General features: G+C 41.9%; 2 protein-coding genes across 3 annotated transcripts in view; one reads left to right on the top strand and one right to left on the bottom strand.

Moving 5' to 3' along the window:
* LOC119655108 overlaps nucleotides 1–21,540 on the top strand; it is a 31,946-nt gene extending 10,406 nt beyond the window's left edge. The window contains exons 3-4 of the mRNA XM_038060830.1: nucleotides 19,926–20,064; nucleotides 20,118–21,540. Coding sequence (XP_037916758.1) covers nucleotides 19,926–20,064; nucleotides 20,118–21,468 — 1,490 coding nt within the window. The 3' untranslated portion in view covers nucleotides 21,469–21,540. The remainder of the gene's footprint in view (nucleotides 1–19,925; nucleotides 20,065–20,117) is intronic.
* LOC119655109 (ATP-sensitive inward rectifier potassium channel 15) overlaps nucleotides 21,461–25,789 on the bottom strand; it is a 108,396-nt gene continuing 104,067 nt past the window's right edge. Inside the window, exons 7-8 of one of the 2 annotated variants that reach the window (XR_005249878.1) lie at nucleotides 21,759–22,009; nucleotides 21,564–21,699 (exon numbers count right to left, since the gene is read on the bottom strand). Coding sequence is in view for 1 of the 2 variants with exons in the window: in XM_038060831.1 (XP_037916759.1) it covers nucleotides 21,595–21,699 (105 nt within the window). In the remaining variant the exon portion in view is untranslated. Of the gene's footprint in view, nucleotides 21,700–21,758; nucleotides 22,010–25,789 lie in introns of both variants that reach the window. The other variant, XM_038060831.1, reaches the window with a different exon arrangement.

Below are 25,789 nucleotides of genomic sequence, written 5' to 3'. Positions count from 1 at the left end.
TCGAAAAACCTGCCCCTTAATTTCGTTGAATGAAATTAACATTCCAAAAACTAACAATGTCCAGGTATCTTGGCGTCGGTCAACATCTTACTACATATCGAATCTAAACGAACGCAAACGAGAATAAAAGTAAAAAGTATCTACTGGTTAATCAACGGAAATTCTAGTTTAGTACTAGATAACAAGTTACTATTCTATTATACAAGCCATTAATTAAACCTATCTGGATCTATGGAATTCAGTTATGGAGTGCAACAAAAAATTCAAATATAAAACTGCTCCAAAAAACTCAGTTGGAGGTCCTTGGAATAATAGCATACTTTGGTTCATCAGGAGTAGTAGCTTACATTGAGATAAATATTTCTCTCGTAGATGACGAAATACTTAATAATCAAACTAATACATATTAAGGAAAACTGAAAAATCAACCAAGTATCCTTGCCAGAAATTTTTTAAATAATTCTCATTGAAATTGTTGAAATTTATCTATACTTTACCTTAGAATACGGGTAAAGCTAGGCTTTGAATAATCAGAAATTCCAAACACAAGGAAGGAGTTTATGGTTTTAAGCTTTTGTGTAACATAATACCCTATTAAAATAGATCCACTGTGTGTCATACGCACTTTTCTCAAAAACGGCTTCACCGATTCAAACGAAATTTGGTGAACATATAGGAACTATGAAATCCCCCGCATACAGAGAATGACATAAATTTACGAGGAGTTTCAGCTTTCACTTAAGTTGTGGAGTCAAAATATGCACACTGAAAGTGAAACAGGATTTATTTTTGGAAACTACCTAGGCCTCAAAATATGCCCCATTGCGACCTCCGCTAACATAAATTTGATAATCGTACATTACCAACTTTTTAAAATCGAAAAATTTCCCTTAAGTTTATCCTAGGAGTACTAAACTTTGCAGCAGCATTGTGGACAGTATCGGGCATAGTATTGCCAAGTCCGGCTATTAATATCAAAATTATAGCAGTTTTAATTTACCAATTTCGCGCGAATGGACTGCAGTTTAATCCATGCAAATTAGATGGTCAAAGGGTAGTATACCCACGATTGAGCATAAAACCTGGGAAACGCCTGCTAAACCAACACCAACAGCTCTACTACCAAACCCTATGTCCACCTCCACGTAGTGACCGCTGGGAGCTCTTTCTTAACGAAAAGCTGCAAATGGAGAAGGATGCAGGCGAGTTTCCCGCGCTTAAAATCGGGACAAATTGTACCAACTGGTCCTCCAAGTTGGGGGTTGAGTAGGGCTGACAACCCTACACGGGTTACGAAGCCACAATAGGAGCCTCGGATTGGATGGATTTCACAACGACGAACCCCGCAACGAAAAAGGAATAACGATTTGCACATTTTTTCATGGAACGTGTGCTCCCTGTACAGAGATAGAGCTGCCAAGCAGCTAGCCGACACCTTGTCCCAATATAGGACTGATGTAACAGCATTGCAGGAGATATGTTGCACACCATATATTATAGCGGCTTTCCAGTAAACCATGTGCTTGGAGTAAGTTTCTTAGTCAGCCAAAAAATGAAACCAGCAGTTATCGACTTTGAAAACATAAGCTACCGGCTATGCGCTTGCGAGGCAAATTTAATAACATAAGCCTCATTAACGTTGACGCCCCTAGAGGAGACTGCATAGTCGGAGAAGGATACCTTCTACGAGGCGGTAGAACGAACCCTCGAAGCCTGTCCCAGATAAAATATCAAAATCGCACTTGGGGATTTTAACAGCCAAGTAGGGGCGGAGCCCGTATTCAAGCGATATGTTGGCTCCCATAGCTTACATAAGGTAACCAATGATAACGGACTGCGGATTATTCAATTAGAAGTGGTTTGCGCGGAATGCAGCCCATAAACAAATGTGGGCCTCTCCAGAAGGGACCACTTCCAACGAAATTGACCACGTGCTGATCGATTGCCGGCACCTCTCAGCCTTGATGAATGTCAGAATATATAGAGGGGCCAATATAGACTCGGATCACTATCTCGTTGGCATGGTGCTCTGAGCTCGAATAACAACACCACCCAGAATCCCCTCTGACAATCAGGTGAGAGTTAACACTGAAACGTCCACAACACAGCCCTCGCAAAACCTATAAGAGGGAAATAGATGCCGCAATAACCGCAGTCAACAGAGATCCTGGAGATGAAGCATCCACAAATGATCTTGACAATCACCTGAAGAACGTTATCAAAAAAATACTCCCACAAACATACTTGGCCACAGCCGCAAAAAGACTCGGGACGGCCGGTTTGACGGTGAATGTAAGCTAGCAACGGAACGGAAGAATGCTGCATACGGAGTAATGTTGCATTCTCAAAGAAGGCGGGCACGCGTGGAGACTTATCACGAACTCCGGCAAGCGGAGAAGCGACTTCACAGACGGAAAAAGGAAGCCTGGGAGAACCACCAGCTCTGTGAACTCGAAAAGTCAACAAGATGAAGCCTTATACACCTGGATGCTCATCCTGCCGAGAAAAATGGGCATATTGGAGCGATGGGTTGAGTACTTTGATGAACCTCTGAACAACCAGAACATCGGCGAGTTGGAGGTCTCGCCAACTGAAGACGACGGACAAATATTACCACCACCAAGTATAGGAGAAACAGTCCGTGCAATTCATCGGCTTAAAAATCATAATTCGCCAGGAGCCGATGGAATTACAGCCGAACTGGTTAAATATGGAGGCGACCAATTGCACCAAGTTGTTCATCAACTTTTGATCAAGGTGTGGGGCAGTGAACCAATGCCTGACGATTGGCAACAGGGCATTATCTGTCTCATACATAAAAGAGGAGATGTCATACAGTGCAGCAATTATAGAGGTATCATGTTGCTGAGTACCATCTATAAGATATTTTCCGCTATCTTACTAGGCCGGATAGCTCCATACGCCCAGAACATCATTGGCCCATACCAAAGTGGCTTCCTTCCAGGCAAATCAGCAACAGATCAGATTTTCTCTCTGCGGTAAGCGATGCAAAACTGTTGGAATATGGACATCAGCTGCACTGTCGTGACCTCTACTTTCACTATTCGCTTCTTGTAAATCACCAGAACTCTTTATTTGCTTTTCTTAATTCACTTTATTACACTATGTCACTTAAAACTCCTTTAATTAATTTACATAGTTTCTAATTTACTTACTCGCATTTTACCGACCTCGCGGGTTCGCTTTTTAATATCCACGCATTCTAACATTTCTTTATGCTTATTCTAGACCTACCTTAACCTACATTCCTATTCTTATTTGCCGACCCACGAGTACCTCAAAACATGTTTAAGAGGCCAGTGCTATTATGCTTAACACTCAGTATTCTACAACACAATAATAATAATAATAATCGTTGGCACAACAATCCATATTCGATCAGGGTCTTGAAGTGTGTTAGAGCACTTCATTCAAGATCGTAACGGTACACTACAGAACACTGTAGGAGACAATGTGGTCAGCATTACCGGTTGCTGCGGCGTTCATGATGATGATATGGGGTCTCACTGATCGTGGAGAAACTCCGAGGAAGGCGTCTTCGATGGTATGGTCAGGTAATTCGCGTTAACGAGAATTCACTTACCAAGATTGCTCTGAACATCGAAGTCAATGGTAAGCGACCAAAAGGCCGGGCGAAACAGCGGTGGCTTGATACGTTAAATGGGGATGATAAAATAAAATGGCGAAAACGATCACAACGACCCGACCCTGCTTGTGAACTTGACAAAGGCTGAAGAAAAACAAGAAGATGTGAGGAGCGGCGAGTGCATAACATCTCGGTGTTACGTAGTTAAAAATTCCATTGCCCTCTAGTTTTTAAAAATCGATTTAAATAAACCATTTGATGGAAAACCCTGTATTGATAATAGTCAACCCCATACGCTTCAGACTCTGAATTTAATATTATTAGCAAATGCGAAGAATTTAACCTACAACAGATACACACAAGTCGGGAAACCGGAAGCTGGGCGCTTCAGATATGAAAGGTTTTGTTTGCTTCTTGTGTGAGTATATTTGAGTGTGGAACTATCCCATTTGTACGTAGTCCGTTATGTACATGCATTTAGCATGTCCGACTACCCACTTGAATGTGATACTCATATTTAGTTGCAGTAAGTTTACAGGGGAGAGTCAACTTTAAGCTACTGTAACTTTGTTAGTAATAGTATGATTTTGATCAAACTTGGGGATATTATGCTTCATATTATATTTTATACTACTACCAACTTTTATAAGTCTGGGATAAACTTCAGGGGAGTTTTACTCAGTTTTCCCAAAAATATGGTAATATGCTAGTATTAATTTAATTTGAACAGATATCGTTATGGAGAGTATTTTAAGGCCTGGGCAGCATATAGAGGCAGCTTCATGAAATTTTTCAGATTTTTCGGTTGGGTAGTTTCTGAGAATGGCTCCGTTAAAGAAATCATCACTTTGCACCTCTCCCACTTCCCGTCTTTCTAACCAATCTCAAAACTAAGACCGGCTTCGAAAAGTACTAATCGAGACCTTTCATTTGATACCCCACATGCCTATATTTGGTGAAAAAATGTTACACCCGCCTTTTACATCTATGGGGACCCCCCTAAATCTGAACGTAGGAGAATATCACTCACTGTATGTCTGGGGATACACAGGTCCCACCTTCTCACCAAATTTCGTGTCAATCGATATAGCCATTTCTGAGAAAAGTGCCTGTGACAGACAGACAGACATTAAACCGATTTTAATGAGGTTTTGTTTTACAAAACCGTCTTCACAGTCGTTTCAGGTGCCAATCCCAACCGAGAGTTCATTTTGCAGCAACATGCGCATGCGCCTACGGATGCGGCAAATCATTCCCCTCTGTCAAGATCAATTCAATCAGAAAGAGGCGAATGAGATTCTGCTCCCGTCGCAAAGCCGCGGTCATTGCAAACTGGTCCCATTTTTGATATCCAACTGAAAAATCTAAAAAAAAACCCAGTGGTGTATCTAAACGAAATCTAGGCCTGAAAATACATCCCGTTCCGATATCTGCACAAATAAAATTAATAATAGTTTAAACTAAGACTAAGACTAACTAACTAAGACTTAAGTCCATATTTTAGAAATTTAGCCGGAAACCTCTCAAGTTCATGCTAGAAGTACAAAATTTGGCACTTGCATAAGGGATAACATAAGACATAACTTTAGGAAGTTTGAAGGAAATATCACTATTATTAACAAAGTTATAAAAGTGAAGCTTTTACATTTTGTGTGAATTTCGTGCATTCTAAAACGTGTATGATGTCATCATAACATATCAATTCGTCAATACCACAACAAAGTGAGCTCTTATGAATGGAGGTCGCAGGAAAACACTTCGTTTCAGTTAATTAATCATTTATTTATCAATATCAACTACTCGATGCAGACATATGTATGTATTTATATGTATATGTTAACGAAGCTTTGGGGTAGTGTATAATTCAGATAAATATATTTGTACAGTAAACCAGTGGTACTGTATAAGTACATATGTATGGTTTTGTGCAGGAAGTAAATCGGAAATATGTGAACGATCAATTTATATATGTGCATGTATAACTATGTGTCCGGATAGCTGAATGGTTAGAGCACAAGGCTGTCATACGGAAGGTTATGGTTCAAATCTCACTGGTGGTAGTGAGATTTATCTCGTGATTTGATGTCGGATACCAGCCGACTCAGCTGTGAATGAGTACCGGAGTCAAATCAGGGTAATAATCTCGGGCGAGCGCAATGCTGACCATATTGCCTCCTACCGGGTACTGTAATCCTGTAGTGCACCGTTACGGTCTTGAATGAATTGCTCTAACACACTTCAAGGCCCTAATCCAATATGGATTGTTGCACCAACGATTATTATTTCCGAGTTATCACAATCACGGCAGATGCCGGCTTTTACCTAATACTAGCACTAAGTGCCAAACATTTAGGCTCGGACGATCCTACCTGGTGGTGGTGGCCGGTGGAAGGTTAATGGGAGAATCCGTCGAGAACTCCCCGCAACATCGAGCACGTACGCAGAATGGTGTACTTCTGCATGGTTTGAACCAGACTGTGCGAAACTACCAGTACATCAAGGGAAGCAATGAGGGATTTAAGTACAATACCTGTAGCTTACAATATTATGGGAACTACAACCACCCGCTCAAAACGCCAAATTTCTTTGATTTTCTGAGCCAATGGCTCATAGTTCACCTTCTTCTCCAGGTATTTCGGTCCAATGTTGCTATTATGGGGGATAGCAACATCAATAATATACGCGGAGCGACTCGTCTTGTCAAATAACCGTGCGTCAGGCTTGTTGTGTAGAGTATAGCGATCAGTCAGAACTTGCCGGTCCCAATACATGCTGTAAGCAGAACTATCAAGTACTGCTTGCGGCTCATATTGGTAAACCGCACATGTTCCCATGATCAGTCCATGCTTGTATGCAAGATTTTGATGGATAACCTTACATACAGCATTATGCCTGGTGATGTATTACACCGGTGCCATTAAAGTACAGCCAGAAGTGAGATGGTTCAACGTTTCTAACGCCGAACCACACATTCTGCACTGGTCGTTCTCCACCCGTTATTTCATGATGAGCTTTTTATAAGCTCGGGTGGCAACCACGCCGTCCTGAATGGCACACATGGACCCTTCCGTCTTAGCAAAGAGCTCCCCAGCACACAACCATCTGTTCGACAAATGCAAATTGACAAATGGCTGCCAAAGACAATTGACGTGTTTACCGTGCATTGCCTTCGACTTCCATTCGTCAATCCGCTCGTGGTTCGACTTCACCTCACTCAGAGGATTGATTCTTCAAGTTAAGTGGAGTCAGCCCACAGTCTGCCTTACAAACAGCCGCATGTAAGGAACTCGCCTGCTCTTTGCTGTAAAAATAAGCGCGCAGCTAGTCGACTTGGCGATGATGTTGTGCCGCCACGTCAACCACGCCCCTACCTCCGATGTCACGAGGCAAGTTCATCCGCTCCACGGCAGACTTTGGATGATGCATTCGGAATTCGGACATAGTTGTCCGTATCCGCTGCTGGACGTTTTCCAGATCGGCCTTCGTCCACGGCAAAATTCTGAGGGCATAAGCCAGTGAAAGGATAGCGAATACATTCAACGCGCTTATTTTATTCTTCCCCGAGAGATGCGATTTCAGCACCAGCTTTACACGTCGCAGGAATTCGGACAGCAGAGCATCCTTCAGATCACCAACTCGAGCATGGCTTCCTTGCAGAATTCCTAGGTACTTGTAGAAGTCTGTCTCGGTCATAGCTTCGATGTGGAGGTCACCAATGCTATGTCCGGCATGCGGCTCGTGATGACCTTTGCGGATGGCTTGGATTCGAGACTTGTCTAATCCAAACTCCATCCGAATATCAGGGCTGAACATGTCTATTATTGGCAACAGACTTCTAAGATGGTCGTCATTAGCAGCATACAGCTTGATGTCATCTAAGTACATCAAGTGTGTCAGTTCGCACTTAGCACGTAGGCCATACTTTATTGCAAAACCATGCCCCAACCAGCTTCATTCAGTAGCCATGAAAGGGGGTTCAGTGCCATACAAAACCAAAAGGGGCTCAATGACTCCCCCTGGAAGATGCCCCTCCGTATACAGATGGGCTCTGAGGTATTAGCACCCTCAGATGAACGCACTGATAAGGTGGTACGCCACCCTTGCATGACTGTCGCCGAAAACTTTATTAGTTTCGGATCAATGCGATACAGATGTAGAATATCGATCAGCCAGGTATGTGGAACGCTATCAAAAGCCTTGACATAATCGATATAGGAACTAAAGAGGTTTCTTTGGCCTCTACAGTACGCGCAATTTCTTTATACGCACCCCATATATTGCTCGTTGTGACTATATAGAAGCCTTGAGAAATATCAAGTTTATATGAGAGTAAATTTATCTTTATTTAAGTTTAGAATAACAAAAAAAAATTAACAAAATAAATCTTAATTTTTTTTAAATTGACAAAAATTACATTTTTATTGCGCAATTTCTATATACGCACTTGCGCTTTTAAGATTATTGAAATAAATAAACGCATAATGACTAGTTACTAATATTTTGTTTTGCTCGCATTGGACCTTATGACTTCAAAAATTCGATTTGGCTCAGGCTATTAAATTTTAAAGTATCTTCTTCGATTTGGTCTAAAATTTTTGCCATTAACTCAAGTACGGAGCTAAATTGGCGTTCATTCGCACTGACTTTGCTTGCAAGTATCCCACATATATTCTCTATGGGGTTAAGATCACGACTTTGATAGGACCACTGCAAAATTTTCATTTGTCATTTAAAAATGATTTCGTGTATGCAGAAGCGTGTACCGTGGCGTTGTCATGTTGTAAATTCCAGTCAATGTTATTATTCTCATCTAAATGCGGCATCAAAACGGCTTCCAGACGCTCGGTATAAATTACTGAGTTTATTTTGGTTGGTGCGATTCCCTGTCGAAGGTTACCGGGAAAAGAAAATGCCCCCCAAACAATAACACTGCCGCCTGCAAAGTTGCGACTCATTCGAGGTGCTTCATTTTTTTCAGATCGTGCCAAATTGCGCTAAATCCAGCTGGGCCGTAAAGTTTGAATTTCTTCTCATCCGAAAAATTACTGCCTTCCATTCCATTCTTCTTTCCATTTCATCCACGATCTAGCCAATTTGAGACGAGCCTTATTATTTGTCGATGTTAAATGAGGTGCTTTAGCAGGTTTTTTTTATATTTAATGCTGTTATCAGCATGGAAAATCTGTTGCACCCGTCTCTTTTTAATAGGAAGAAGTAATTCCGGTATGATCTGGAACGAACCAAAGTTTATTTCTAGTAGCTTTCTCCTTAATAAGGGCGATTTCTCTTTTCCCGACTTTTTTATTTCCACGCGGAGACTTTTTTGTACGGTATATTCCCAATAATCTAACGAAATTCCACACAACTCCGTCGGATCTACTGATTTCCCTCAACATCGCTCTCACTGTGTAGCCCGAATCTTCCATTCTGGCAAGTTGCCCTTTTTCTTCTTCGGTTAACACTTTTCCACGAGACATTGCTATAATCTAAGCTAAAAAAGTTGGGCGCTGTTTTACGTAGTACAAAATTCCATGTCACACCTTTTAACTACAAAAAAAACTTTTCAAAAGGAATTTTATAGTCCTTTTAGCTACCTGCGTTTATAGAAATTGTGCATTTGCAAATGATTGCTTTCGACCAGAAACGAAATATCATACAACATTTTTCAGCTAAAAAGTTAAATGCCGCTGTCATAACGAATTCTCAGGAAACCAAGGAAGTTATATTCCCTTCAATTGTTTCATACAATCTTCGCATTCTATGCATTTTCTAAGAAAAAGATGAAAAGATGAAGAAAAAGAGTCGATAATGAGTTGCTCTTTGCAGCCCCTTGACCCTACTCGGCAGCCCTTCTGCTCCTCGGATAGAATGTTGTTGGTCTCGAGGTGCGCATTGATCCTTCCACTAATAATGGACGTGATGAATTTGTAGAGGGTTGGTAAGCAAGTAATCGGTCTTGTGTCTGCGGGGCCCTGCACCATGTCCTTCTTAGGGATAAGGTAGGTAATCCCCGCAGTGAGGAAGGGTTTAAATTCCTCCGGCCGATTCATGACCTCATTTATACTGCGTGCCAATCGACTGTGTACGCTGGTAAATTTCTTATACCAGAAATTCTGCACGCGATCCAGACCTGGGCCCCTCCAGTTCTTCGAGCTGTTTATGGCTCGTTGAACTTTCTCTTCGGTAACATCCGCAAAATTCATGCGAGGCGTATTGGCATGGCATGGCATCAGTATGCTGGGCGGATACCCCCAAAGTCCACCCCAATATTCTTTCGCTTCCGTCACCGAAAACTGTACTGTCTGGACGCTCTGTTGGGATTCATTGAGAGATCTGAAAAAGCTCCGCAGGTTCCTCGCACATGTTGCATTCTGAACACGTTTGGAATAACTTTCGCCATGCCGTCGTAACCGACTGCATATGACAGAATGTTTTTGCTTTAGTGTGTCTAGAATTTCAACTACGGGTGTCTCACTGGGATGGCAAAGTTACGGTAAAAGCTCTGCACTTTATTTGTCACTCGTCTGCTGGCATTGCCAGTGCTGATCTACATCAGTCTAGCAATGTCCTGCCTTAGTGAGTCCCGGCGACGTTCCAGACGAATTTTCCATGGTGGATCTTTTTGGTCACTCAAACCAATAACACGAAAGCGAATCTTCTGACCGTGCAATCTGATAGCCGCAACTGCACCACAATACACAAGTGATTGTAGTTGCAGCAGCGACATATCAGCACACAGTCGAGATGCAATCTCATCATTGATTTGAGATAGAACTCCCGGAGTTGCTGGAGATGCATAGAGCCTGGGAATGCCAGGTCTATGCAAAGGATCCATATCCGAGAATTCTATACACGCTCTTTGGAATTCGTCCCGAACCTCAGCGGAAACCTCAGCTGGACGGTGGAGAAGAGTCCTTCGGCGAGTACTGAAACTGTTACCTGCAGTGGGCGTGGTGTTGTTGATGCCGCCGCCTCTGTCCCCATCGACTCTCCTTAAGTCGAACACGCTTCCTGATGGTGGCCGGGATTGTGTCGCTGCGAGTAATAAAGCGGTACTGGTCTGCGACTCGCTGCACAGTCACATGCGCGAATTGCGGGAATCTCTGGTACAACAACGGGCCGTAAGATGTTGTATCCACCCCCGCCGTTATTTCGTAGTAGGAGCTACCTACACGAACCTGATGAATTGGTCGTCATAGATTGTGGCAGCAGGCGGAGCAATGCTCCTGGCCGTCGTGGCGCCTAGACGTCGAACCGCCCCACGACTAGCGGTTTCGACTCCGTGCTGTCTATTACGCGAGCCCGACCCAGCCATCAAGTCAGACGACTCCCGCCGGCTATCCTTACCGGACCTTAAATTTCTTCTTCTTCTCATATGTGGATTTGCATTTTATACCTAACTGCCAGGTGTTTGGATAGCTTCCTCAGTGAGTAATCTGCAAAACTGCAAAGTTCCTGCACTTTCCTCGCCTACCCCCTGAGACGCTGCGTTGGCGGACGGCCATTCAGACTGAAGCTATCCATCCCTCCTCCTTTCACAACCGGCTTGGGACCGGCTACGGCGGAGTATTATTATTATTATTATGTATAAGTATAATATTCGGCAATAGGCAATGTTAAGATGAACATGTATATCTATGTAAAGACATTTCAATAAAAATGTTTGTCATATTTTTAGGATTTTGTGTGAAACAAAACCTGATTAAAAACGATTCAATGTCTGTCTGTCCGTATATCTGCCTGATTGTCATATCCGATTTATTTAGAAACGACTGGATCGATTGCCATGAAATGTGGTGAGAACATGTGGTCGGTGTGTCCCTTTACACGCGGTGATTGGAATCTTTTTGCATTGGGATTAAGTGGTGCATTTATATGAAATCTAGGTCTGAACATACATCCCGTCCCGATATCTGCGCAAATAAAGTTAATAATAACATATCTCCATATTTTAGAAATTTACCCAAACCCCCTTTTAAATTCATTCTAGTGCAACCGGACTAGTACAGTGGACAATATATTGTCAAGAAAATTGGTAAGAATGTGTGATCTGTTGTTCCCTTTACATACAGCAAGTTGCACCATTTTGTGTTAAGTTTAAGGGGAGGCTCCCCATATATGTGAATGGAAGGTGCAAATTTTTTTTTCATAAAATGCAGCCATGTGGCAACCCCCCTTATGTCCATCTCAGAGGTGCAAAATTTGGGTGTAATGGATAACATAATGCACAATTTGGTCAAATTAGGTTAAGGTTAGGTTGGGTAGGGCTGGCAACCCTACATGGAAAACCGATGTTACGAAGCCACGAATGGAGCCTCGGACAGGATGGATCTTACAACAACGAACCCGGCAACGACAACCGATTAACGATTTGCGCATTTTCTCACGGAACGTTCGCTCCCTGTACAGACCGAATGCTGCTGAGCAGCTAGCCGATACCCTGTCCCAGTATAAGGCTGATGTAATAGCGTTGCAAGAAATTCGATGCACAGGGGCCGGTTTCCTGGAGAAGAGCCGCTACTCCATATATTATAGTGGCCATCCAGTAATCCATGTGCTCGGAGTAGGTTTCTTAGTCAGCCAAAAAATGAAACTTGCTGTTATCGGCTTTGAAAATATAAGCGAGAGGCCATGCACTCTGCGTTTGCGAGGCAAGTTTAGAAATATAAGCCTCATATACGTTCACGCCCTTACAGAGGAGACTCCAGAGTCGGAGAAGGATACCTTCTACGAGGCAGTTGAGCGGACCTAGAAGCCTGTCCCAAGTATGATATCAAAATCATACTTGGAGATTTCAACAGCCAAGTAGGGAAGGATTCAGGCGATACGTCGGCTCCCATAGCTTACATAGGGATACCATTGATAACGGATTGTGCATCATTCAGTTAGCAGGATCGCACGAAATGGTTGTTGGAAGTACCTGGTTTGCGCGGAAAGCGGTTCACAAAGATACGTAGGCCTCTCCAGACGGGACCACTTTCAACCAAATTGACCACGTGCTGATTGAACGCCGCCACTTCTTAGCCTTGATGAATGTCAGAACATATAGGGGGGCCAATGTAGACTCGGACCACTATCTCGTTGGCATGGTGCTCCGAGCTCGAATTACGACACCACCTACAATCCTCTCTGACAATCAGGTGAGAGTGAATACTGAAGCCATCCACAACACAGCTCTCCGCCACACCTATAAGAGGGAAATGGATGCCGAAATAACCGCAGTCAACAGAGATCCTGTAGATGAAGCATCAACAAATGATCTTCACAACCACCTGAAGAACGTTATCATTGATACGGCCAAAAAGATACTTGGCCCCAGCCGCAAAAAATGTTGGAACGGCTGGTTTGACGATGAATGTAAGCTAGCTACGGAACGGAAGAATCGCATATCGAGTAATGTTGCATTCTCAAAGAAGGCGGGCACGCGCAGAGACTTATCACGAACTCCGTCGAACGGAGAAGCGACTTCACAGACGGAAAAAGAAAGCCTGGGAGAACCACCAGCTCTGTGAACTCGAAAAGTCAACAGGATGAAGCCTTATACACTTGGATGCTCATCCTGCCAAGAAAAATGGGCATATTGGAGCGATGGGTTGAGTACTTTGATGAACCTCTGAACAACCAGAACGTCGGCGAGTTGGAGGTCTCGCCAACTGAAGAGGACGGACAAATACTAGCACCACCAAGTATAGGAGAAACAGTCCGTGCAATTCATCCGCTTAAAAATCATAATTCGCCAGGAGCCGATGGAATTACAGCCGAATTGGTTAAAAATGGAGGTGACCAATTGCACCAAGTGGTTCATCAACTTTTGATCAAGGTATGGGACAGCGAATCAATGCCTGACGATTGGCAACAGGGTATTATCTGTCTCATACATAAAAAGGGAGATATCACACAGTGCAGCAATTATAGAGGTATCATGTTGCTGAGTACCATCTATAAGATATTCTCCGCTATCTTGCTAGGCCGGAAAGCCCTATACGCCCAGAAAATCATTGGCCAATACCAAAGAGGCTTCACTCTAGGCAAATCAGCAACAGATCAGATTTTCTCTGTGCGGCAAGCGATGGAAAACTGTTGGAATATGGACATCTATTGCACCATTTATTCAGCGACTTTAAAGCCGCCTATGATAGCATAATAATAATAAAAATCGTTGGCACAACAATCCATATTGGATCAGGGCCTTGAAGTGTGTTAGAGCACTTCATTCAAGACCGTAACGGTACACTACAGTACACTGTAGGAGGCAATGTGGTCAGAATTACGGTCGCCCAAGATTATTACCCTGATTTGACTCAGGTACTCATTCACAGCTCAGTCGACTGGTATCCGACGTCAAATCACGATACAAATCCCACTGCCGCCAGCGAGATTTGAACCGCGACCTTCTGTACGACAGCCTTGTGCTCTAACCACTAAGCTATTCCGACACATGGCTATGATAGCATAGCCAGGGTAAAACTGTACACGGCCATAAGAGAATTCAATATCCCGACGAATTTAATAAGACTGACTAGGCTGACCCTGACCAATGTGTGAGGCCAGATAAAAGCAGCAGGATCACTCTCAAGACCATTCGACATCAACAACGGTCTACGACAAAGGGATGCGCTATCATGCGCCCTCTTTAACCTGGCCCTGGAGAAAGTTATCCGTGATGCTGAGGTAAATGCAAGAGGTATGATCCTCTTTAAGTCCACTTAACTACTAACCTATGCTGACGATATCGGCACCATGGGAAGAACCAACCGAGACGTACAAACTGCCCTCATCCAGATGGAGTAGGCGGCGCAAGATCTTGGGCTACACATCAAAGAAGGCAAGACAAAGTATATGGTGGCAACGTCAGCACCGAAAACCAACCAACCAACAACATCAAACCGCACTGGTCGAACGGGAAGAATAAAGATAGGAGAATACAACTTTGAGACCGTTGATAATTTCTCCTATCTAGGGTCGAAAATCACAACCGATAACAGCTACGATGCTGAAATCCGCGCACGGTTGTTGTCAGCCAACAGAGCCTATTTCAGCTTACAAAAACTGTTCCGCTCGAAACGTCTCACCATAGGGTCAAAGCTCTTACTGTACAAGACTATGATCTTGCCAGTCCTCATGTATTCCTCGGAGACTTGGGTTCTTAGCAAGAAGAATTGCGAACTCTTTGCCGCGTTCGAGAGAAGAATGCTCCGAAGAATTTTTGGCCCCTACATGAGGATGGCCGATTCCGTAGCTTAGACAATGATGAAATCTATGAGCGATACCATGACCGTCCGGTTGTGGATAAAATCCGGCTCACTAGGTTGCGGTGGGCGGGTCACTTAATCCGTATGGATGAGGATGATCCAGCCCGGAAAGTCTATAAGAGCAATATCTATGGGAGAAAAAGAAGACGAGGCAGACCCTGCCTGAGATGGAGCGATGGCGTAGGTCAGGACGCCAGACAGCTTTTAGGGATATCGAATTGGTGGACCTCGGCGTAAAACCGGGATGCCTGGAGTTCCTTATTAAGGCAGGCTGTAATATGTGCGTATGCCTTGTAGTTTGGAAAAATATGAAGGAGTATGTTGGATTTATATATACGTATAGAAAAATGTTGTTACATAAAATGAACACAAAACCTTTATACCCGAAGCGGGAGCTTCCGGTATTCCAACTTGTTTCAGTTATGGAGATGGGTTAGATCAATTTATGTGCGTACACATATATGTAGTATGATGCGATGACTGGCAATATTTGTTTGTTTTAATAAGTATGTATATATTTATGTTATCTTGGAGTTTGGCAAATTATGAATAATTATGTGTCCGGGTTTTTTATGGCTACGACCAGGGGCGCCTTCTTGACTTGAACCGGTTTCTGACAGGATTCTGATTGTAAGATTCCGGTACAGGTTAAATAGCATCACAATTTTACTATTTTTTCCACGAGCAATTGCACGCAGTTCAGGGTAGGCTTCCTAAAGTTGACAATTTTGTGATCGTTACATAGCTAAATACGAAGGTGGGATTTGACAACACCTTGCTCAAACATGTAATGGAGAAACACGGTATTGGCGATCGTAACGATAATCATGGAAGGTTTGTGGATTTCTGCCGCTTTCACCGCCTCCTCATTGATGGCATATTGTTCGAGCGCAAAGCTTACCAAAAAGTCAGTTGCGTTTCAGCTTAACGACACCGCAAGAGCAATCAAATTGATCACTTTGCGACCAGCAATAGATTTAGAAGTTGTCTCTTGGATATGCTTAACAAGAGAGAACATTAACAACTATGTATGTACAAATGGGACATGTGCACCAAAATATTCTTACGTAGGAATACACAAAATCTTTCATATCTGAAGCGTGAAATTTCTGGTTTTCTGGATCTTCTTCTTGGTTAGTACTATGTGCTACTGCTAATTAAGAACAAAGTTATATGATAGGTTTCTTTTAAAGTTCTATGTGTTAGTTCTGTGGATCAATTGCTGTTTCACCATATGTGATTCATAACGTCCACAGATTTAAAAACAAGAAACATCACAATTTTGTTATTTCCTCTAAAACAAATAAATTGTTCAATTATTAAAATCGGATAAGTATTAAAAAATTAATATAGATTTACTCTATGCGTGTGACGATATGAATCTGTGTCAAATGTATATTTCTCTATTACGAGTATAACCACTTTGTAAAGATTCTGTGGCAATTGTGCAGAAGGCAATGTGTCAGGCCTATTTACTTAGTTTCTTCTGCTGACTCAGTGTATTTTTTCTTAGGGTTCATGCAGAGTTTTTTGTTGTGAATGATTTTGGAAAGTACATCTGAAAATAGGTTATAAGAATTTGAAAGTCATATTTGACTTTAAAAGTGAGTGAGTAGCCTTACTTCTTCTATTGCGCCATTCTCTTTATAATGTTTGCTTTACATATGTATGCTACACATTCTTGTTTTGTTAGTATGTTCAATAAGTAAAAGGGAACACTTTGGAAACTGGTTGGTTGGTTATGATACTGTAATAAATCACATCGCAGGTTTTTTTTTAGAGCAATATGTTTCAGATTATTGCTCATTGTAACTGCTAGTTTTCAGTATATCCTTGTTACAATAGTTTTGACAAACAGTTAATAGAAATCTAGTAAAAAGTATACTTTAAATACAGATTCTAAGATAATTTTTTTATGAAAATAACGGCCTGTGGCCTTAAATACCGTTAAAGTCCCTCTTGGCTCTTCTTAGACCTGGGTGACGGAATAGCAACGCAAAATAGACAACATAACGTAGCTACAAACTTTTGAAAACGGTATCTGTGGATGTTCGGATAGGCTCCGACACAATTGTGCTTGCACGTAACGTCACAAAACGTATTGAAACACAGGTAGGGTATTTAACCTACAACAAGTCTAGCAACGCTGGGCGTACATAGGCCGAAGGCCTGGCCAATTTTCGTCCCCACGTACGATCATCTCGGGCCGGACTAGCGAACTTGGCTCTCTTTGTTAGCTTGCTGGAACGTCGTAGGACAACCTTTTTTGGGTTGGCGTGGAGGATTAAAAAAAAACACTTGACCATTCGTTTTGGAATTTTAATATGCCAATGTGTACAGATTCAAAGGACTAGAGAGAGCCTCTGAGACGGTCGCCATTTGTTAACTTTGGCGATTTTTTTTGGTTGTGGTTCATTCTACAGAGAATTTCATGCTGATTAAAAAAAACCTTGTTCAAGCCTTATTAAATTCGGGTTGCTGTCTGTCTGTATGTCACACGCATTTTTCTCAGAAACGGTTATAGCGATTGACACCAAATTACTTGGGAAGGTGGGAACTATGAACGCTCGTGCATACAGTTACGACATTCTACGTCGAGTTTAAGGGAGGGGGGGGGGGGGGGGGGGGTCCCCATACATGCAAAAGGGGGTGTAAAGTTGTGTTCACCAAATATAGTTATGTGTATCAAATGAAAAGTCTCGATTAGTACTTTCCGGAGCCGGTCTTGCCTAGGCTCCGAAATACCCTCCATACTGATATCTGTTCAAATAAAACTAATAATTATTACTATACCATAGGTCAAAGTTGTCGCTTCTATGACAAGACTTTGAATGTCAGTGGATATTCCTACATAATATATGTATATATTACCTGCTATTTACTAATGGGACAAATACCTACGCAAAGTGTCCATCTTCCCGTTTTCCGATTTGTTCTTTTTTCAGACGTCTAAGTGACCCGAAATCATCCACGTCATCAATTTATGACGTCTTATTAAAAAATCTATAGTAAACAAAAATCAGCCTGGAACATTTCATAAATCCTTTTTTTAAAAACTTTAACATTATAACATTATATTGTATATGCACAATTTGCCTTGTTTCTCAAAAAAGTAAAAAAATCAAAATTCACGGCCCTCTAAAATTCGATTCGCATTGGCAAACGTTAATTTGCTTTCGCCTCTCTCTCTCTGCTTTGCCTAGCAAGTCAGTTCTTTCTGTACCAATTCTCCCCAAAATTTTCTGTTGTTGCTTTTTGTATCTAATTCGGTCGTGTTAGTGGATTCTCCTTCTTCGATTTAGCGCTGCAGCTGCTGCCTATGGTATATTGTTTTTATATTTTACCTGGTCGACCACATTCAAAACCGCGTTTTTAAGGGACCTTAGTAAAATCGGTTTACTGACCGTCACACGCATTTTTCTCGGGGACTGTAGCAGCGATTGACACCAAATTTCGTGGAAAGGTGGGAACTGGGAACCCTCACGCATACAGTAAGTTACGTCATGTTACGTCGAATTTAAGGGGAGGTGCATGCAAAAGGGGCAAATATAGTCATAGTCATAGTCAGTATCAAATGAAAGACCTCGGTAAGTACTTTCCAAAGCTAGTCTTAGTTTTGACATTTGTTGGAAAGGCGGGGAGTTAGGGGGGTCGAAAGTGATCATTTATATAACGGGGTCATTCTCAGAAACTAGCCAACCTAAAAATCTGAAAAAATTGTAGAGGCTTCCACTATATGGTGACTAGGCTCCAAAATACCTTCCATACCGATATCCCTTCAAATAAAGTGAATAATCGTATATTACTATAATTTTCAGTAATTGGGTGCCGAACGCCCCTTAAGTTCATCCTAGCACTACGAAATTGCAGCAAAGTGGGCTATAATATAGAGCTTGATGCTGCCAAGTTTGGTGGAAATTGCACTATTATTAACAAAGCTATAGTACGTCAAAATTGTCAGTTCTTATGAAATTCAAGATTTTGAATGTCAATATCACCCGAAAGTGGATATTCTCACATAATGTATGCGTATATTACGTGTTAGGTACTAATGGGATAAATTCACACTCAAATGTCTTTATAAAAGGAATACACAAAACCTTTCATACCTGAAGCGTCCAGCTTCGAGTTTCCTGACTTGTTCTCTTTCAATGGTGTTTTTAGTAATGACATTTATTGTGGATATACATTTTTTCTTTCTTTCCCATGTTCGTTCGGAATGCTTGGTGCTGATATTATACTGGTGCTGGAAACCTATTTATCAGATTTTGTATTCTTGATGTCGTCGAAAAAGTCCTAAATTCAGATGGAAACAACGCCCATGATAAGCGTTATTGTAACCTAATTTGAGTGACAGTTTATCAATTTGTGCTAGCTTCGCCATGACGTAGACTTGGTAGTATTCTGCCTTGCTAGTTTCGCTATCCATAATTTCGGGAAGTTGTTTCACTATGTAAAAGTATCTGTAAAAGTAATTTCTAATTGATTTTTTAAATTTTGTTAAGAATTGAAATCCATAGCTTTGATACAGTTTCAGAGCTCTTCCTATTAACAAGATTGCACCTTCGAGATCAGAAATCTGATAAACGGTGGTGATATAGCAAAAAGTTTCTTTCTTAGGCTTTGCTCATTGCTACCTTTCATTTGAAATTTTACATCTTTCTTTCATTGTTTTAACAAAAAACTCCTTTTTTAGAAAAAAACAACAGGATAAAACCTTTGAATACCGTTTTTGCGCCCTCCTTGCCACGCTACCTTTGATTGATTGATTGATGAAAATTGAATTGAATAAATATAGCAGCAGATACTCAGCACTGCGTTCGATTCATTTCCCTGGAGTTAGGATTTCTATGTTGGAGATAGATAGTTTCATTGTAAATTTGCCCTTCATCTCATCTTTTATTTCTTATGATAATTGTTAATATGTTGTAATGAATTTGCGGATTTCACTTTAGACAAATTTTACAGATACATTAATCATACATATGTTGTAAGTCCAGAGGCACACATCAGCTTTGTGGATTATGTGGATTTTTAAATTGAAGTATTATTTTCGAATTTGACAGATGGACCCAGCAACGGAGTCATATTCTTGGACTTGAATGCATCGGATGAATATTTATCAACTGTGTATGAGAATGGTTTGATCAACATATATGGATTGAAAACGAAGACAAAATTGGAATCACTAAAACTGGATAAGAAGTAAGAAGAATTTTGATCGATTGAAAATTTATTTAATAAATTTATTTGTATAGTTCAACGCTAGCGAGATTCCACCCAACAAAGCGGTTTCATCTTTCAGTGGCTTCGTACACCGGCTCTGTGTACATCTACGATATGCAATCAAAGCGGAGAATTTTCAGGACGACTGATTCTCACGGGGCACCTTGTCGTGACCTTTGTACATCTCCTTCAAATCCCGACATCCTTTTAAGTGTTGGCTATGATTGCATTCTCAATATTTTCGATATACGCCGGAAATTATCTCCACAACAAATCCGAAGTAACCACCCGCTGTCGTCAGTGTGCATTTCAGAATGCGGAAAATATTGTGTGACAGGAAATTTGAAGGGGGAACTGATATCATATGATTTGAGAAATTTGAAGGAATGTTTGGAGTGTAGTCTAGTGCATGATAGTGCGGTGGTTAGAGTTGGATTTGTACCTTCAGAAGAGGCAACGGTAGATGTGAGTAATTTGGAGGCAGCTGAAAACATTCTTACAGAAACACAAAACTTACCGATTGAGGAAGCTAGCAATGACAAACAAAGGAGAGATTCTTTTCTGGACTTTATCAATTGTCAATCATTTAGAGCGCGGGAATCGCTCGGAAGAAGAGACAGCTTCAATTTACAGTGCTTAGACCGGAAGAACTACGACTTTGATCCAAGAATTAGTGTAGATGGAAGATCGAGTTTAGATGCAAGGATTAGTATGGACCTAAAATCCATTAACGACATGCTTCCTGATGTGGCAGATGGAGGAATGCATAACACAGTTGGCGGGAAGTTGAAAATTCGACGTAGCTCTCTGGATTGCTTACTGTCTGAGAAGAGGATCAAGGAGAAAATGAGAGATGATCTTATAGAAGAAGAAGACGAAGTTTTCGAAGAACAAAAAAGTCTAGATGAAAAGAAGTTGGAAGAGAGTTTAGGAGACAATGGAGTTGATAAAGAAAATATTTTGAATATATCGCGAAAGGACATCAATTTCTTGATAAAGTTACCAGATGATAAAAATAGCACTCCCAATGCTGCAACAAAGCGTTGCAGCTTGGACAAAGATAAGGTTGTCCAAGAAAATGCGATGGTGAGCAGTGCAGAACTGAGAACAGTCCTAGATGAGATTAAGAGCTTGAGAGAGGAAATGAACAATAGACTGAAAATGTTAGAATTTGAAGTAATTTTTCATGCGGACAAAAACAAAAGTGATTGCTTCATGCAAAACTTTAATCTGTGGAAGAGTCAAATGAACGTCACTGAGGATATACGATCGTTACTACTCAGCTTGGTGCATGCCGACCCCTTCGTGACAGAGTTTATGAAACTTCAAGAAGAGAACGATCGGTTGAAAGAGACGATTAACAATCTTCGTAAACTTAGGTAGTGGAGATTTAATTTATTCATATGTTATTATTTCAATATTGTAATTGTAAATATAGTATTTCATACAATCGACTATTTGCGAGTCTTAAATGTTAGCTAGCGGCAGGTGGCCATTTTATAATATACATCATATTTCATGCGTTTTATATTGACTGAGTCTAAAGTGCTTCGTAGGTGGTTGCGTTTTGGAGGATCTCTCAAAGACGAATTCTGTTAAAGACACCATTGGCACCTGAAATGATGGATTGTGTAATTTAAAATTGTTGTTTGAATCATATTTTATATATTTACATAGCTCCTGACATGGTTTCCTGTAAGTTATCCATTGCTATTATTTGCATGTCAGGGAAATTTACAAGTCATTAAAATATACCGATTTGCGACGTATTTCCATGCGTGCGTTTAACCGGATTTACCCTATAATTGAGGTAGCAGAGGGATTGTTGGCTTCTGTAACTGCTCATGTAATTAGATTGCTAGAACTTTGTGAAACATAATGCCTGTCTGTCTGTCACATCCAATTTACTCGGAAACGGTTGAACCTATTGTCGCGAATTTCGGTAAGAATGTGTGGTCTATGAATACCTTTACATACAGTAAGTGGCACCATTTTCCGTCAAGTTTAAGAGAGCCCCCTATACATGCGAAAGGAAGTGCAATTTTTTTACTTAATATGGTCGTGTAGGGTATTAAATGAAAGGGCTTAACTAGTACTTTTCCAAACATATTCTCTATTTTTAATATTGGACGGATCATAGGGGAATGAAGGCTCAAAATGTGTGCCGCGAAAAATGAAACAGGTTTCGTTCTCAGAACGTATCCCACCGAAAAATCTGGGAAAATCACAATGATACTATATGCTGGCCTGACGAGAGCTGAATGGAAAGGGAGATTTCCCCGGGTCCGGAGAGAGAATCGAATTTTTAACAAAAAAAAACCGATGGTAGGCGCTTCCGCACGATTTTTTCTTTAGACCCGAATATTTTTCGCCCCCGGCCTCGTTTTCCTCCTCATTTCACCCCGGGCCCGGATTCCCTCTCTACGGCAATGTCTATATGAAATCTAGGCTTCAAATAATATTGAGATGCTTTAGGTCAATTAATAATAATAATAATTATTATTATTAGTATTATACATATATGATATATGATATATGAGTGCATTGTACAGGTAATGTTTCTTTGTTTAAATAAAGAATATATATCTTGGAGTTTGGAAATATATGAAGAAATGTTTTGAATTCTGAGCTATGAACGAATGGGAGAAGGTGCATGGAGAGTTCTTCACATAAGGTGAACACAGAATCTTTATATCCAAAGCGCCGATCTTCCAGTATTCCGGCTTGTTTTATTTCGAAAAGAATTCTCAAATACATCCTGAGGATGAGTAACCGTCTCGGAAAGGTAGAAAAATACAGTAGCGGGAAAGAAGCCGAGGTAATTTTTAAGGTTTTTTTGTAAAACAAAACTATTCAAATCGGTTTACTGTCTGTCTGTTTGCCCGTCACGCATTTTTCTCGGAGACGGTAGCAACGATTGACATCCAGTAAACCATGTGCACGGAGTAGGTTTCTTAGTCAGCCAAAAAATGAAACCTGCTGTTATTGGCTTTGAAAACATAAGCGAACAGCTATGCACTCTGCGCTTGTGAGGCAAGTTTAGAAATATAAGCCTCATTAACGTTCACGCCCCTATAGAGGAGACTGCAGAGTCGGAGAAGAATACCTTCTACGAGGCAATAGAACGAACCCTCGAAGCCTGTCCCAGATATGATATCAAAATCATACTTGGGGATTTTAACAACCAAGTAGGGAAGGAGCCCGTATTCAGGCGATACGTTGGCTCCTATAGTTTACACCAAAATACAAATGATAACGGACTGTGCATCATTCAGTTAGCAGGATCGCACGAAATGGTTGTTGGAAGTACCTGGTTTGCGCGGAAAGCGGTTCACAAAGATACGTAGGCCTCTCCAGACGGGACCACTTTCAACCAAATTGACCACGTGCTGATTGAACGCCGCCACCTCTTAGCCTAGATAAATGTCAGAACATATAGGGGGGCCAATATAGACTCGGATCACTATCTCGTTGGCATGGTGCTTCGAGCTCGAATTACGACACCACCTACAATCCTCTCTGACAATCAGGTGAGAGTGAACACTGAAGCCATCCACAACACAGCCCTCCGCGACATCTATAAGAGGGAAATGGATGCCGCAATAACCCCAATCAACAGAGGACCTGGCCACGAAGCATTAACAAATGATCTTCACAACCACCTGGAGAAAGTTATTATTGAAACGGCCCCAGTTGCAAAAGGACGATGAATATAAGCTAGCAACGGGACGGAAGAATGCCGCGTACCGAGTAAAGAACGCGGGCACGCGCGGAGACTTATCACAAACTCTGGCAAGGGGAGAAGCGACTTCACAGACGGAAAAGGGAAGTCTGGGAGAACCACCAGCTTACACACCTGGATGCTCATCCTGCCGAGATAAAGAGGGAAATCTGATTTCCGACAGAGTGGGCAACCACAACATCGGAGAGTTGGAGGTCTCGCCATCTGAAGACGACGGACAAATACTGCTACCACCAAGTGTAGAAGAAAAACTTAAAGACTTAAAAATCATAAGCCGCTAGGAGCCGATGGAATTACAGCCGAATTGGTTAAATATGGAGGAGACCAATTGTACCAAGTGGTTCATCAACTTTTGATCAAGATATGGCACAGCGAATCAATGCCTGACGATTGGCAACGAGACATTATCTGGCTCATACATAAAATGGGAGATATCACGCAGTGTAGCAATTATAGAGGTATCACGTTGCTGAGTACCATCTATAAGATATTCTCCGCTATCTTGCTAGGCCGGATAGCTCCATACGCCCAGAACATCTTTGCCCCATACCAAAGAGGCTTCACTCCAGGCAAATCAGCAACAGATCAGATTTTCTCTCTGTGGCAAGCGATGGAAAAACTGTTGGAATATGGACAACAGTTGCACCATCTATTCATCGACTTTAAAGCCGCCTATGATAGCATAGCCAGGGTAAAACTGTACACGGCCATGAGAGAATTCGGTATCCCGACGAAATTAATAAGACTGACTAGGCTGACCCTGACCAATGTGCGAGGCCAGATAAAAGCAGCAGGATCACTCTCAAGACCATTCGACATCAACAACGGTCTACGACAAGGGGATGCGCTATCATGCGCCCTCTTTAACCTGGCCCTGGAGAAAGTGATCCGTGATGCTGAGGTAAATGCAAGAGGTATGATCCTCTTTAAGTCCACTTAACTACTAACCTATGCTGACGATATCGGCACCATGGGAAGAACCAACCGAGACGTACAAACTGCCCTCATCTAGATGGAGTAGGCGGCGCAAGATCTTGGGCTACACATCAATGAAGGCAAGACAAAGTATATGGTGGCAACGTCAGCACCGAAAACCAACCAACCAACAACATCAAACCGCACTGGTCAAACCGCTCGAAACGGCTCTGTACAAGACAATGATCTCATGTATTCCCCGGAGACTTGGGTTCTTAGCAAGAAGAATTGCGAACTCTTGGCCGCGTTCGAGAGAAGAATCCTCCGAAGAATTTTTGGCCCCCTACATGAGGATGGACGATTCCGTAGCCTACATAACGACGAAATCTATGAGCGATACCATGACCGTCCGGTTGTGGATAAAATCCGGCTCAATAGGTTACGGTGGGCGGGTCACTTAATCCGTATGGATGAGGATGATCCCACCCGGAATCTATGGGAGAAAAAGAAGACTAGGCAGACAGGGTCAAAGCTCTTACTGTACAAGACAATGATCTTTCCAGTCCTCATGTATTCCTCGGAGAAGAGTGCTCCGAAGAATTTTTGGCCCCCTACATGAGGATGGACGATTCCGTAGCCTACACAATGATGAAATCTATGAGCGATACCATGACCGTCCGGTTGTGGATAAAATCCGGCTCAGTAGGTTACGGTGGGCGGGTCACTTAATCCGTATGGATGAGGATGATCCAGCCCGGAAAGTCTATAGGGGAAATATCTATGGTAGAAAAAGAAGACGAGGCACACCCTGCCTAAGATGGAGCTATGGCATAGGTCAGGACGCCAGACAGCTTTTAGGGATATCGAATTGGTGGACCTCGGCGTCAAACCGGGATGTCTAGAGTTCTTTATTAAGGCAGGCTTAGACCAGATACTGGTTGCTGCGCCGTTGATGATGATGATTCTCAGAAACTGCTCAACCGGAAAATCTGAAGAATCAAGAGGCTGCCACTATATGGTGGCTAGGCTCCGAAATACCTTTCATAC

The sequence above is a fragment of the Hermetia illucens genome, chromosome 4 (assembly GCF_905115235.1).
Source record: "Hermetia illucens chromosome 4, iHerIll2.2.curated.20191125, whole genome shotgun sequence".
In the NCBI taxonomy this organism is placed as follows: domain Eukaryota; kingdom Metazoa; phylum Arthropoda; class Insecta; order Diptera; family Stratiomyidae; genus Hermetia; species Hermetia illucens.
Note: the sequence above shows the minus strand (reverse complement) of the source record. Positions and strands in the feature narration are given on the sequence as shown.